Source organism: Bactrocera latifrons, unplaced genomic scaffold (genome assembly GCF_001853355.1).
Source record: "Bactrocera latifrons isolate USDA-ARS-PBARC rearing strain unplaced genomic scaffold, ASM185335v1 scaffold_3, whole genome shotgun sequence".
Taxonomy (NCBI): domain Eukaryota; kingdom Metazoa; phylum Arthropoda; class Insecta; order Diptera; family Tephritidae; genus Bactrocera; species Bactrocera latifrons.
Genome location: NW_017536629.1, coordinates 4,152,180 through 4,165,450, shown reverse-complemented (window position 1 = coordinate 4,165,450; position 13,271 = coordinate 4,152,180). Strand labels below are relative to the sequence as shown.

Below are 13,271 nucleotides of genomic sequence, written 5' to 3'. Positions count from 1 at the left end.
TTATTTATTTTTTTTTTTTTTTGAAGATTATCTCGGACAATTGTTGGCCCCAACTACATCTTATACGGTTCATTAATTGAGTCCAATTTTGGAGAACTTGTTTGAGAATTTCGAGTGGTCAGCGGTGAATATCACGCGTGATGTTTTGCTTCAAGACCAAAATTGAAGCGGGATTATCTCCATAGTCTTTAGACTTTACATATTCCACAGGAAAAAGTCTAACGGTATGATATGACACGATTTTGGTGACCAATCGGCCTACCAAAAATATGAAATTATCTGCTCACCGTAGTGTTCTCTCAATAAATCCATTGATTGATGCGATGTGTGGGAAGTGGCGTCGTCTTGTTGAAACCAAATATCGCCACGATCCATAACGTTCGCCATTGACGGTTACGTTCTCACCGTCATTATTTTTTAAAAAATATGGACCGATGATTCCACCGGCCTACAAACCAAACCAAACCGTTTTTTTTTTCTGCATGAAATGGCAGCTTTTAAATCTCTTCAAGTTGTTCGATTTCCTAAATGAATTTCGAAAATGTCGGATCCTTTTGAAACTTTTCAAGGGCCCATAGAACGAAGTGATGTCGTTTGGGCTTAAACCTTTTCATGATGACGTTCCAAACAATACCGAACAAAGATAAAATCATAGCTTGACACGACTTACTAGTGATCAACAAAAAGCTATTGAAAAAAGTTCATCCACTTGGATCACCCTTTATATGACATGTATATTTATGTTTCGCTTGGTTGCATTTTTAGTTTTAATCTTTGTATCTATGTATGGTTGCTCTTTATAGCAACCAATACACTGCACCGTGAAGGGGAACTACCCCAATCTGAATTAAGTTCCGACTAATCGTACTTGTACTTTGGTTTCCGAAGAAATTTATTATGAGATTTAAAAAACCGAAAAAAAATAAAAGTAAAAAATGATATTAATATTGCTTTTGGGTCCCAAATAGGAATGATATCATTACCATTATCGTTCAAGAATTCTGTCATCGAAGCGAAATTTAGAAAATCTGATATTTTTGGCATGAAAAAAGGGAGAAAATACTTTTAACTAAGCATAATCTGTCGGAAAATTTATTTCGTTCAATTCGCAATGAAAAGGTCGATTTTGACGTGTTATGCTGTGTTATGGTGTTATGCTTACGGAGAATCGACTCAATTTGTTCAGCTGATCACAATACGCTTCAGAATTAATCATGGTATTGTCGTGCTGCATCCTCAACATCGAAATTGCCGGAATTTTGGCATTGGCGAACAGACGCCAAGCTTCTACGTTGACAAAAACTCCCATATAGTTCATGGCCTCAACCACAAACCACCTTGCGAGAGCATGATCTTCTTTGCGTTGGATCTGTTAAAGCCTTTCACGTAGGCAAACACACAACGATACTTGAGGACATCGAAAAATCTACGCTCCCGCCAGGGTTGAAGAGGTGGGCTATGAACTACCTGAGCTTTCGGCAATCATCCATACTGCTTCGAGGTAAAAATCCTAAATTGAGAAGAATTAAGCAGATGGTGGACGAAGGAATACAGACTCGACCTTAATATTGCAGTTGATGGCGTTAAAAATCCGACTGTCAATAATATTAAGATTTTAGGCGTGAAACTAGACAGCCAGTGCTCTTCATTTCTCATACGACCGTGATTATTGCCAAAGTATAGAGTCGCAACAAAGTCCTATAATTATGCTACACCAATATGGTCTCCTGGATACAATGAAACGCTGCCTAGAAAGTTTCAGACTTGCCAGAACACTGCACTACGGACTATAACGTTATGTCTCTGATCGAACATTTGAATGTCGTACTTGGAGTCAAACCACTACCGACTGCAGACGACGAGATCTAGTTGCCGCGAGAATTGAGAGTGACGACGCTGGCCACGCGTTCTGCATACTCTAGCAGGTTAAACTCTTATCTCATCCACCCCGACATACCAACGAGTCTTCGTATGCCTCTCACCACCTCTTTGTAAGCCCAGCTAAACCTATACATTTGACATTCCTCAATCCGATACTTTCAATCTCTATTAGATGACTGTCACATGACTATTCTATCGTCCCACGAACCACACCATTGTTCTTGATGAAAGGACACCTCTTGAATAGCTTCGGGTTGCTCTTCGTCCCAAATGCGACAATTTGACTTATTTACATACCCACTGAGCCAGAAATTGACCTCATCGCCGGACAAAATTTGGCTCGAAAATGACGGATCTTCTTGTTTTCAAGACGAGAAGCGATGTCGCTTGAGGAGGTCGAGCGGCTTTGGTTGTTGCACAAGCTGTATTTCGTACGCTTTCAATTTAAGACCACGACGTAAAATGCACAAAGTCGTTCCATACGTCAGATTAAGTTGCTACGAACGGCGCCTTATCGTCTCTCCACGGCCTTCTTTGAGCCACGGCTGCTGTGTTTTCTTCACTTCGCGCTGTACGTTGTCCATTCGGTCGAATATTATCCAATAATGAATGCTGGGTCTCAAGATGGGTGATGGTGCTGCGAATAGTACGCGAAGCACATTCTTCACAGAACGTAAATGTTCCTAATGAAGTTGAACGGTTTGTAAACATTGTTCAGGCGTAAGTCGTTCCATGTTGAAATGCGAAACAATACTAATAAATAACATGACAGCTTGACACGAACGCGTGAACCTGTCAAAAGAAGGCTATGGAAAAAGTACCCCTACTTGCAGCACCCTTTGGAATAAAACGCCATTTCTCTTCGATTTCTGTATGGATTCATGAGTTTATTCAAAGAAACAGAATTCCACTAAGTAACTTTACAAAAGTACATTATAAAGTAGACACATTAGGCACATTAACCTTACAAAAGTATGCAAATAATAATTAAGCGTAGCAATACATATCTACCCGTATGTGTATGTAATATATGGTTTTGTGTGTGTGTTGTTCAAAAGAGCATTGTTGTTTTTGTTTTTTCAATGAAAATAACGCGTTATACATACATATTTTGAAAAGAGAATATACGATTATACAAACAAAATTTGACTACCAGTAACCCTTGCAAAAGGAAAATAAAATACAGTATATCATATATATAAAGTATATATAAATGTATATATGTATGTATATAAACTATTGCTTACACGTAAGTGTACGTACATATGTATTTGTGTGCTTGTGTAATATACAAATTGCAAATTAAAACAACAAAAAACTGCCGTTAACGCACGTCATATGAATTAAAAAGCTAAAAAATGCAACAACAACTAAGAGTTACAGTTAATAATTTCATATAATTTCTTGCTAAATAACAGTTTTTTTTTACATTATTTTCAGTATGTTTTAGTAAAAATAGAAAGTATAAACGAACAATAGCGCTTAAGCATTAATTTAACTACAAATATAAACTTCATTCTTGCTAACTACATACATATTTATATATACATGCTCGCACTTATGCACTTACTATACACATACGCACGCACTATCTGTCATGTATTGAAGTATATAAATATATATATGTATATGTATGTACATATATCGTCACTTAAAATGCGAAACAGGATATCATGAAACAAAATCGAAAATCTCTGTCAGATAATAGTAACCAAAATATAATCAAAACTCAAGTTTTATTTCAATTTCTCTTTACCGTATGTAATATGAGTAACCAAAATATAACCACTTTGTAACTAAAACTCAAATTTTGTTTCAATATGAGTGTTTGTTTTTTAACTAAAATTTTGCTTTATTATGAGTTAATGATAACCGAAATATAACCAATATTATAACCAGAACTCAAATTTTATTTCAAAATGAGTGGTTTTTATTAAACGGTTTTCCTTCGCCTGTAGATTTATGAAAAGTGAGATACGTTATTTTGCATTTTAGGGTACGATATATATGCATATATGTATATATCTATATACCTACATATATATACAACGAGTATATTGTTTAATAGGACGCAGCTAACTAAGTAGTGATATTTGTAAATATTTATAGGCATGTACATACATATTTATAAATATAGTTTGTTCTTTAGTTACTTATTTGTCCACAAAATAGAATACCTCTCCCGTTTTTATACAAAATATAATTTTCTTATTTGATTTTTATTTTAATTTTTTTTTGTTTTTTTGACTTAAATTTTGCAACATATACATAAAATGCTGTGCTATCAGTGTACTTCACATTGTTGTTGTTTGTTATTATTACGTTTATTATTATCATAATTTTTTTTTTTTTTTGTTGCTGTTCGAACTTTTACTTGACGGGTTATATAAAAAATTTACATTATTAACTCGCTATAAATACATTTACATAAGTCTATTTTATTGGTAGGTAAATGTATACAAACGCACATTGCGCATGCGCACCGCCGGCTTGCCATAATTGCGCAGCAATCGCTATGGCTGTCGGGTGCACGCATGCAATAGTGTGATTTACCCGCATAACTGCACTATAAAGTAGTAGAGTTTAATACAAAAAAACAAAAAAATGAGAATTTTAATTGTAACTTTTTTTGGTGGTAGTAGTGTCGCTTGATAGTAGTTGCTGCTTTTGTAGCATATAATAATAGTATTCGGTAGTTGTTGTAGTTGTAGCAATATTAACAATAGTTTTTGTAGACGTCCATTTTATTACTTTATTTATGTATTTCCCTGTTGTTGCTAAGTTTGCGTAAAACTTTAAGATTCGCTCTGTTCTGTTTCTTCATAGACATATGTATATATGTACATATATATTTGTATATACATATGTGATATTTTTGCATAATTTATGCCGTGTGGAGAATGTAAAATACCATTTGAATGCTTACACATTTATAACAATAAATTGTTTGACTTCGCCTTTACTTTCCCTCCCTACTCCTCTTTCTAGTCGTCCTCAATCTACAAGAAAGCGGCGCGCAATTGTTGCTCTTCTATATCTAATAAATGTACTTAAATAAAATTTATGGGTTGCTTTAATTTGATTTTTTTTCTTGTTCTTGTATTGTTTTTGCTTTTGCCTAAATGAAACATATGTTTTCTGCACTTCGCTTTGTTTTGTTCATCGTTTCTTTGTTTCTTTTGCATTAAATACATACATATCTACTGCAAATTGTTTGAACAACTTGGTGATACTAGATTAGGTCTAGAAATAAATGTATGTATGTATTTACAAATGTACTTGACCTTAGAACATATTCTTCTTTGTTGCTGCTATAATGTATAGTATTTTAATTATAATTAATTCTTGTGTTTCCTTTTTCCAACTTTTAAATATATATTTATATACAGATACATATATAAAAGCTCCATATTTACTCGATTTAAATTATTAAATATATAATTAATGTATATATAAAAAATAATCAATTTTGTTTTGTGTGTATGTGTTTTGTTTTTTTTTTTTGTTTTTTTTTGTTATTAATATATATATATATACTTAAGTCCTAACTATTCTTTGCTGGTTATTTCTGCTTGCTTTTGTTACACTTTATGCTTTATTTGACTTTTCGCTGGTGTAGACTAGAGCTACTGCTGTCTGGATTGAGTATAGCATCGTTTGTGGATAGCACACCATCGCCCTCTTTGAAGGCGTGGCCGTTAGCGTAGCCATTCTTATAGCCATTGGTGAAGTGATGATTGGGCTTGATGCTCTCAGCTTCCTCGTCCATAACGGGCTGTAAAATCAGAAAGAAATGAGGTATACAGTTAGTTTAAAAATTTATAGCATTTTAAATTTTTTTAAATAATTATAGAAAAATTAATAATTTCCTTGATGGTAAGATTTTGACAACACTATATAGCCAAAATAAAGTCCTTGTATCAAAACCATAATTATTTGCCAAAATATCTGCACAAAATTTGGCATAGATTATTGCCTAAGGTTACTCTACATCCTTTGAACAATTTGTTCAAATCGGATCGCTCTAGCATATAGCTGCCATACAAACTGTACAATCAAAATCAAGTCCTTGTACGGGAAACATTTGTTGTATTTAACAAGATATCTTATCAAAATTTGGCATAGATTATGGTACAGAACTACGTTATAATCTCCGAAAAAATTGTTCAAATCGGAACGCTCTAGCATATTGTTGTCATGCAAAATGAACAATCAAAATCAAGTCCTTGCATGGAAAGATTTTTTATTTGACAAGATATGTTCACGAAATTCGGCATGGATTATTGTCCAAAACTTCGCTGCAATCTTCGAAGAAATTGTTCAAGTCTGATCACTCTAGCATATATGTAGCTGATATACAAACTGATCGATTAAAAAGAAGCCCTTGTATGAAAAACTTTTTTGTTTGACAAGGTATCTTACCATAATTCGGCATGGTTTATTGTTCAAAGCTGCGCTACAATCTTTTACGAAACTGTTCAAATCGGATGGCTCTACCATATAGCTGCCATAGAAACTGCTCGAACGGAAACTATTTTATTTGATAGTTTATCTTCCCGAAATTCGACATGGATGATTGTCTAAAGCTACACTACATCCACGTAGAATTTATTGAAATCGGATCGTTGTAAAATATAGTTGCCACACAAACTGATCGATCAAAACCAAGTCCTTGTATGGAAAACATTTTTATTTGAAAATTTTATCTTAACGAAATTCGCCATAGATCATTGTCCATGGCAAAAACCCAACTCCGAGTAGATTGTTCTGATCGGACTACTAACACATATCTGCCATACAAGCTTCCCAACCAACATCAATATAAATAATTTTTTGTACCTTTTATGCTCTGCGAAAAACACCCGTGGAGGGCTTTGTAGTGTCAGTGCAGCCGAAGTTAACGTGTTTTTGTTTTTTCTTGTCTGAATAATGCTTAAAGTTAGGTTATAAACGCGTAAGTGGTGACTACGTCAATAAAGAATTATTAAAGTTTCGAAAAGTTAAGTTCCTTATACTTTCTTCAATTGTAAAATAATTCTGAAGTAGGATGCAATATGTAAATATGTATATATTACTGCAAATACGTCACTGCTATACCTCAACATGCGTCATATTAGCCTATAAAAGTGTTTATTTCCAAATTATGAAGATATTAGTGACTCGAAAAACAAATGCCAACACCCTAGAATGTCAACCACGTGTCCCGGTCAATACATTAAACACTTACACTTTAGACATTGCACTCATTGCACAAACATTTACTTGAATTAAAGTTTAAAACTTCTACAGTGGAGAAGTACTGGACAGCGGTAGCTCCACATGCAAAACAATAACAATAACAACAGCGGCAACGTAAATGATAATAACTCAACAAATTGGCACCTGTGCGTTAGTTTACTGCTCGATGTTTAGTTCTGTAATTAGGCGCGTTTGCCTAAGCACTTGGCACAAATTTATTTGAAGCGCTTTTAGAAATTGCTGAAAGCACATTCATACATGGTAATTGACTTAAGGTAGGCCATTATTATAAATTTGTTTTGATTACTAATTGACATAAGCGTATGCCGGGGCTTAAGTGTATATTAAATAGAACTTAGAAAAGAAACACTTGTGTGTAAACGTTTTTTGATAAATGAAAATGTACAACAAAGTACAATCTAAGGCGTGTGATAAGAATGTATGCGTATATGCTATGTGAAGGCATTGACATTATTCACGATTTTTGCTTTGCTTTTATTGTGCAAACTATTTTCTTAAAAGTTCTTAATATTTGTTGACGATCTTGAACTGCACTGGAGGTTAAGGTCTTATTTGAGAAAACAATTTTATTGACGCTAGCAGATAACATATGTGTAGATTTCGAGGCGCATTCTCTTAATTTTTTTAATTTGTTCGAACACGCTCGCTCGACCTAACCTAAAATTTTTCAAAGCTAGCTTTTAGTTCTAATTGTCTTTTTCAGTCACTTCGACCCATCATACTTAGGAAAAGGTTTATGATATAGCGTTGTGAGCTAACGCAACCTTAGCATAAGCATAAGAAAACCGACCAGCAATTAGTCACTAAATTTTGACTGTGGAGTAAATTATCTCACTTATCTACTAGTTTTAGAAAATATTTCGCCAAACAAAAATGACACTTGTTAATCTCGTCTTAGATTTCAAGCTAACCGACTCGAAATATTTCTGTACGATTCTAATTTAGCGACATCTGTTTGATTGTAAGAAAATTTATTACATTATAACAGCTGATTTAGACACTACAAAGAGAAAAAAATGTAAACAAACAATGACCTAAAAGCAATGCTGAATTCGCTTGTCAATAGATGCTCAAGGCCAAAAAATCGTACATTCTTTCCATTAAATGGAAAATATTTAAAACACACCGGCTTTTATAACAAAATAGCATATTAAAATATTGCTTTTTTTTTAGTAAATATTACACGATGTGCATTTTTAATGACAAAAACTGCTGTTTTATAATTCTCCAACGGCAGTGAGAACTGTCTAAAATAGTTAATAAATTTTTGGTCGGAACATAATGTAACACGATTTTATATTACTACAACAGCAACAAACGTAGCATAAAATTTATTTTAAATCTTCTAAGTGTAAATTGCAAAAGCATAACCACACAAATATATTAGAAATACAAGTACTCACCATGCAAGCACCCTTATTGTTGTTGGACGCTACCAAATGATTGGACAAATCACCATTACTGACAGGGATGCATTTGCCATTCGACGCAGGTAATTTGGTATAACCATTTGTGTTGTTGGCTTTCACCGCCGCGCTACGGGCGCGTGCATTTGTGTACTTGGCTTTATAAAAGTCAGAGAATAGAAACAGGAACATAATGCCGTGCAGACCAATCCAAACCATAAAGCCTTTTGGATAATCGCACTCTCTGAAGAGCAACTGGAACTGATGGGTGAAAATGGCGACAAATTGTACCTAAACCAAACACGTGTTTAATTAAAAATGCAACAAAGTATTTTTGTAACATCTATTGTGCTTACCATTTGGAAGGTGGTTAGGTATTTCTTCCACCAGATGAATTTCTGGTATTTGGGACCCATTGCGGCGATCATATAGTAGAAGTACATAACAATGTGCACGAAGGTGTTGAGCAGCGCGAAGAATGTGCTGTGACCGCCTAGAGTAGTGGAAAAAAGTTGAAGGTTTCAAATTAGTAATTTATTGCTGTGTTATTGTTAAAAATTATTAAATTTCGCAATTCGTATATAAATAAAAGCGTTTCGTTTAAGGCGCGCGCACTGCTAGCAGTTAAAAGCTGATTTTTACCTGGCGTGAATTTCATGCCCATCCATACGGAGAAGGGCATGCAGCCATGATGGATGACATGCAACGTTGATACGTGTTCATTTTTCTTGCGCAATATGAAGAATAGCGTATCAAAGAACTCTGTGAATTTTGAAATGTAATACCACCAACAAGTACGTGCCATCTGTGAGTGAAAATGTAAAAATTCAAAAATAAAAATAAATTCGATCAATTATATGTATGTATGTAAATGTATGTACTACAAGCAGCGGTAAATGTGTGTTTGTATGAAGCGCATGTATGAATAGCATCAAAGTCTACAATAATAATTGTATATATAAAAAATATCAATACTTTCACCCTTATCTACCGATCTTATATGTGTGTTTGTATGTGTTTTGAAATCCTGAACCTAATATTTTAAGTTTGCTACCAAGTTTGTAAAATACATATGTATATATGTACATATGTACATTTAGTATGTATATAGAGTATCAGCGTGACGCGATTTGTCGATTTAGTTAAGTCCTCTCGTCTGTATATACGAGAACTAGTCTGGCAGTTTTACAGATTTCGATCTGAAATTTTGCACTCACCGTTCTCTCTGCTCATTTGTCGAAATCACTGGTATCGGTCCACAATATCATATAGCTGAACGATCAAAAACAAGTTTTCGTATGGAAAATTCTTTTATTTGGCGAAATATCTTTCCGTAATTTGACATATATTATTATCTAAGGGAACGCTACTATTTCAGAGCGAATTGTTTGGATCGAACAACTATAGCGATTGCCATACAAACTTGCTGATAAAAATAAAGTCCTTGTATCGAAAACTTTTTTATTTGTGAAGGGTTTATAGCTTCGATGCAGCCAAAGGTAGCATTAAAAACAATTTTTTTTTGTAAAGCACACATACACACACACTACTATGCATTTCGTACATATTATATAATCAAAGAAGCACACTTACGCGCAATGCCAATGGATTATTGGAGTAATCAACGGGCTGACATTTGAAACTGTAATTACCCCACCAGCCGCTTCTTAAGTACTGCAAAGCAAGAATATAAAATTAGATTAGGGGCTTTTTATTTGCAAATTCATGTGCATATGTGTTTTGGGAGAATAGAATCGATAACTCACCTCATAGAAAATCCACGCGCTGAATATTGTCTGAAATAGATTATAGTAGACGAGTATTTTGCGCAGATCCAATGCTTTTCGCTTCGCCATCAGGCGCGGCGCAAGCGATTTGCTGAAGTAGGCATAGAATACGCAGACTACTAAGGTGGGGAATGGCGATGACATCATGGGCCAGTCTTTGACACGTGGATCTGTAAAAACGTTTAAAATATGAAAACCCGCCATTGACTCATTTAAATAATCATTACTAATCAATTGCTATAAATAAATAATATAAAATTTAAATGTGAAAAACATAGTAAATGACCGGATTTACTACTTATATAGTACGAAACAAACGCATTTCTGTCACGTCGCAATATGGCGAAAACATAATGGAATTGTATTTAATTCAACAAAATAATAAGAAGCGCGAAGAATGGCGAATCAAAGAAACAATTTGCATAAATTAAATAGACTAGCATATTTAAATTTAGTTAGAAAAGCATGCAGTAATTTCATTTAAGTGAAGTAATAATAAGCAAATTGGTTTTGCTCTCCTATGAATGTTAATTTTCTGATAAGAAAAGAGCTCAACGCAAAAACACAGAAGGCATGGAGCAGATATGGTGGACACCAAAGCATATATTCCTTGATTGCTTCCGCAATCGCAAGAAGAAGTCAAACTTTGTGAGTGATATTGTTACTTTTTCACATAGGAGCGCTACTTTATTATATAATAAAAGTATAAAAAATAGTAAATCGCGAACATTTTCGTATTATTTTAATTATTTTATACAACTTTGGGTGTGAATTATCATAACAGAGCAAACAATGGGGGTCGTAGATCATTCCAAGACAAATTTCGTGGAGGTCGTCCAAAATCATTTGTCGTTCAGAAAATAATAATTATTACAAATATTTAAATTTTTATAGTTTTAACTTTGGGTTATAGGAACAAAAAAAAATTATAATAATAATATTCATATTCCTTCCGATAAGGTTTAGGAATAAATAGAACTATTTTTATTTACAATTATCACTCACCACTTCGATTGTCCATGAGATCTCTGTACCAGTCGTAAACTTCATGTAGTATAACAGCCATTTTGATGTGCGCTTTGTTTTTCTTTTTATTTGTAGATTTTTATAGCCTTTAGTATTTATTCCTCAGTTGCCAACTGCAAAGAGATAAAAAAATAAGGTTATTTTTTATTAAAATGCACATTTATTCTTAGCGGCTGAGTGCCGATAATCAAAAAGATGTAAAAATACGATTTCGAAGGGATGAGAGTGGAAGTAAAAACAGTAAACTCTGCGCGGCAACAATCTCTTTTAAAGGCACATTTAGGAAAATCCCCAGTGCAACAAAGTGCAACGCCGTAAACGTAAACGATAAGGATGAGAACAAATGAGCGTGTGCAAAAACTCCGAACAACAACAACAAGAAGTAGATGAGGCACAAGATTCTTCAATGCCAACAACGTGAGGATTTTAAAAAATATTCCACGGCAGTGACGTTTCCCTATCGGTGGCCGCTGCTGCACACACTCACACACGCATGGAGAAAAGATTACAGTTAATTGTGCACGGTTATTGCCATTGTTGCTGCTGTTATGGCTAAGCGGCGATAAATTTAAACTGGTTTAATCGCATTATGCAGCGGAGGCTCACTGAATGCCTACTAAAGCGTACGTGAATGCACAATATTTTCCTGCGCCCATTTTTGTTGTTGTTGTTGTTGCTGCATTGTTTTAGTGTTTTTTGATTTGCAATCACCGCGATGGAAATTTCTGCCTAAGCACACATTACTGGCAGCTCATTGCGGAATATTACAGCAGTAGCGCTAAAGCAAAAACAACAAAAGCAGCGGCAACAAAAACAATAAAGAAGCTTGTATTAATTTGTTAATTGAAAGGCGGGTACGAAGCACCGTAGCATCACTAATCAGCGCGATAATAACGGGAGCAGGAAAAAAACTGTGTTTTTGTTGTTGTTGTTAGCTGAGTGTAAGTTTTTGTTTTGATATAAAATTAGTGTCATTAATTACAAGTAACTTTGTAGTGCATTAATTTCGCGTTACGCTCGGTTATTGCAATTCAAAGCACACACACATATACATCGTAGTATATGTAGATACATGAATACGTATTTATGATATTGCATTTATTTATATGTATGTACATACAATAACTGGCAGGTAATCAAAACGTTACGCTAGCAATTACAACAACGATTTGGCAATTAATTTGACATTGAGTCAGCTGAGACGTCAACAGTTGTAACGGTGCACAGACAGACACCCAGCCAGACGGGTAGACATATCTACATTCACACATACATACATACTACACATAAAATGACGGGCGCGCTAAGTAACTGACATTCTCGAGCTTTCAAAAGTGAATGTGCGTAAAATGTAAATATATTTAGCCAAAGTGCGTGAAACAGGATGTTGGCAATGCAAAAATTTCCATTAAATTCTGTACTTTTTTTTATTCCCCCAACATTTTTATTAAACCTTCATGAAAGTACATAGGTGTAAAGTAGTGTATGCAAATAAATTTAAAAGGTAAACTATAAATTAAGTTTTAAATACTCATGAAGCTAGACACATGTTGCTGAAACATTGCTTAGCAACATTAAGAAGATGCAATGTTTACGCGTGTAAATAATTTCAAAAAAGTAACTGTAAATTAAGTTTTATATATACAAGAAGATAGACACAGGTTGCTGATACATTGTTTAGCAACATCAATAAGCTGCAATGTCTCCAAGTGCAAAGTAATGAAAGAAGATGAAAGTAACCATTAATTAAATTTTTTATATTGTTTAGCGACATTAATAAGCTGCAAGTATTATGTATGTAACTATTTATTCTATCCATATTTAAAATTTTCAGCCATCCTGTTTAATTAATATTTCATAAACATTTTAAAGAAAATTATTTTAATTAATTAAAATACAAAAAACTTTTTAC

At 33.9% G+C, this 13,271-nt stretch overlaps 1 protein-coding gene across 3 annotated transcripts in view; it reads right to left on the bottom strand.

Moving 5' to 3' along the window:
* Positions 1-5,373: 5,373 nt before the first annotated feature.
* The window catches only part of LOC108970479 (elongation of very long chain fatty acids protein AAEL008004), a 40,390-nt gene continuing 32,492 nt past the window's right edge, over positions 5,374-13,271 (bottom strand). For all 3 annotated transcript variants that reach the window (XM_018935897.1, XM_018935899.1, XM_018935898.1), the window contains exons 2-8: positions 11,339-11,472; positions 10,313-10,503; positions 10,140-10,220; positions 9,189-9,351; positions 8,903-9,039; positions 8,544-8,837; positions 5,374-5,656 (exon numbers count right to left, since the gene is read on the bottom strand). In XM_018935897.1, the coding sequence (XP_018791442.1) occupies positions 5,477-5,656; positions 8,544-8,837; positions 8,903-9,039; positions 9,189-9,351; positions 10,140-10,220; positions 10,313-10,503; positions 11,339-11,399 (1,107 nt within the window). In that variant the 5' untranslated portion in view covers positions 11,400-11,472 and the 3' untranslated portion in view covers positions 5,374-5,476. The remainder of the gene's footprint in view (positions 5,657-8,543; positions 8,838-8,902; positions 9,040-9,188; positions 9,352-10,139; positions 10,221-10,312; positions 10,504-11,338; positions 11,473-13,271) is intronic.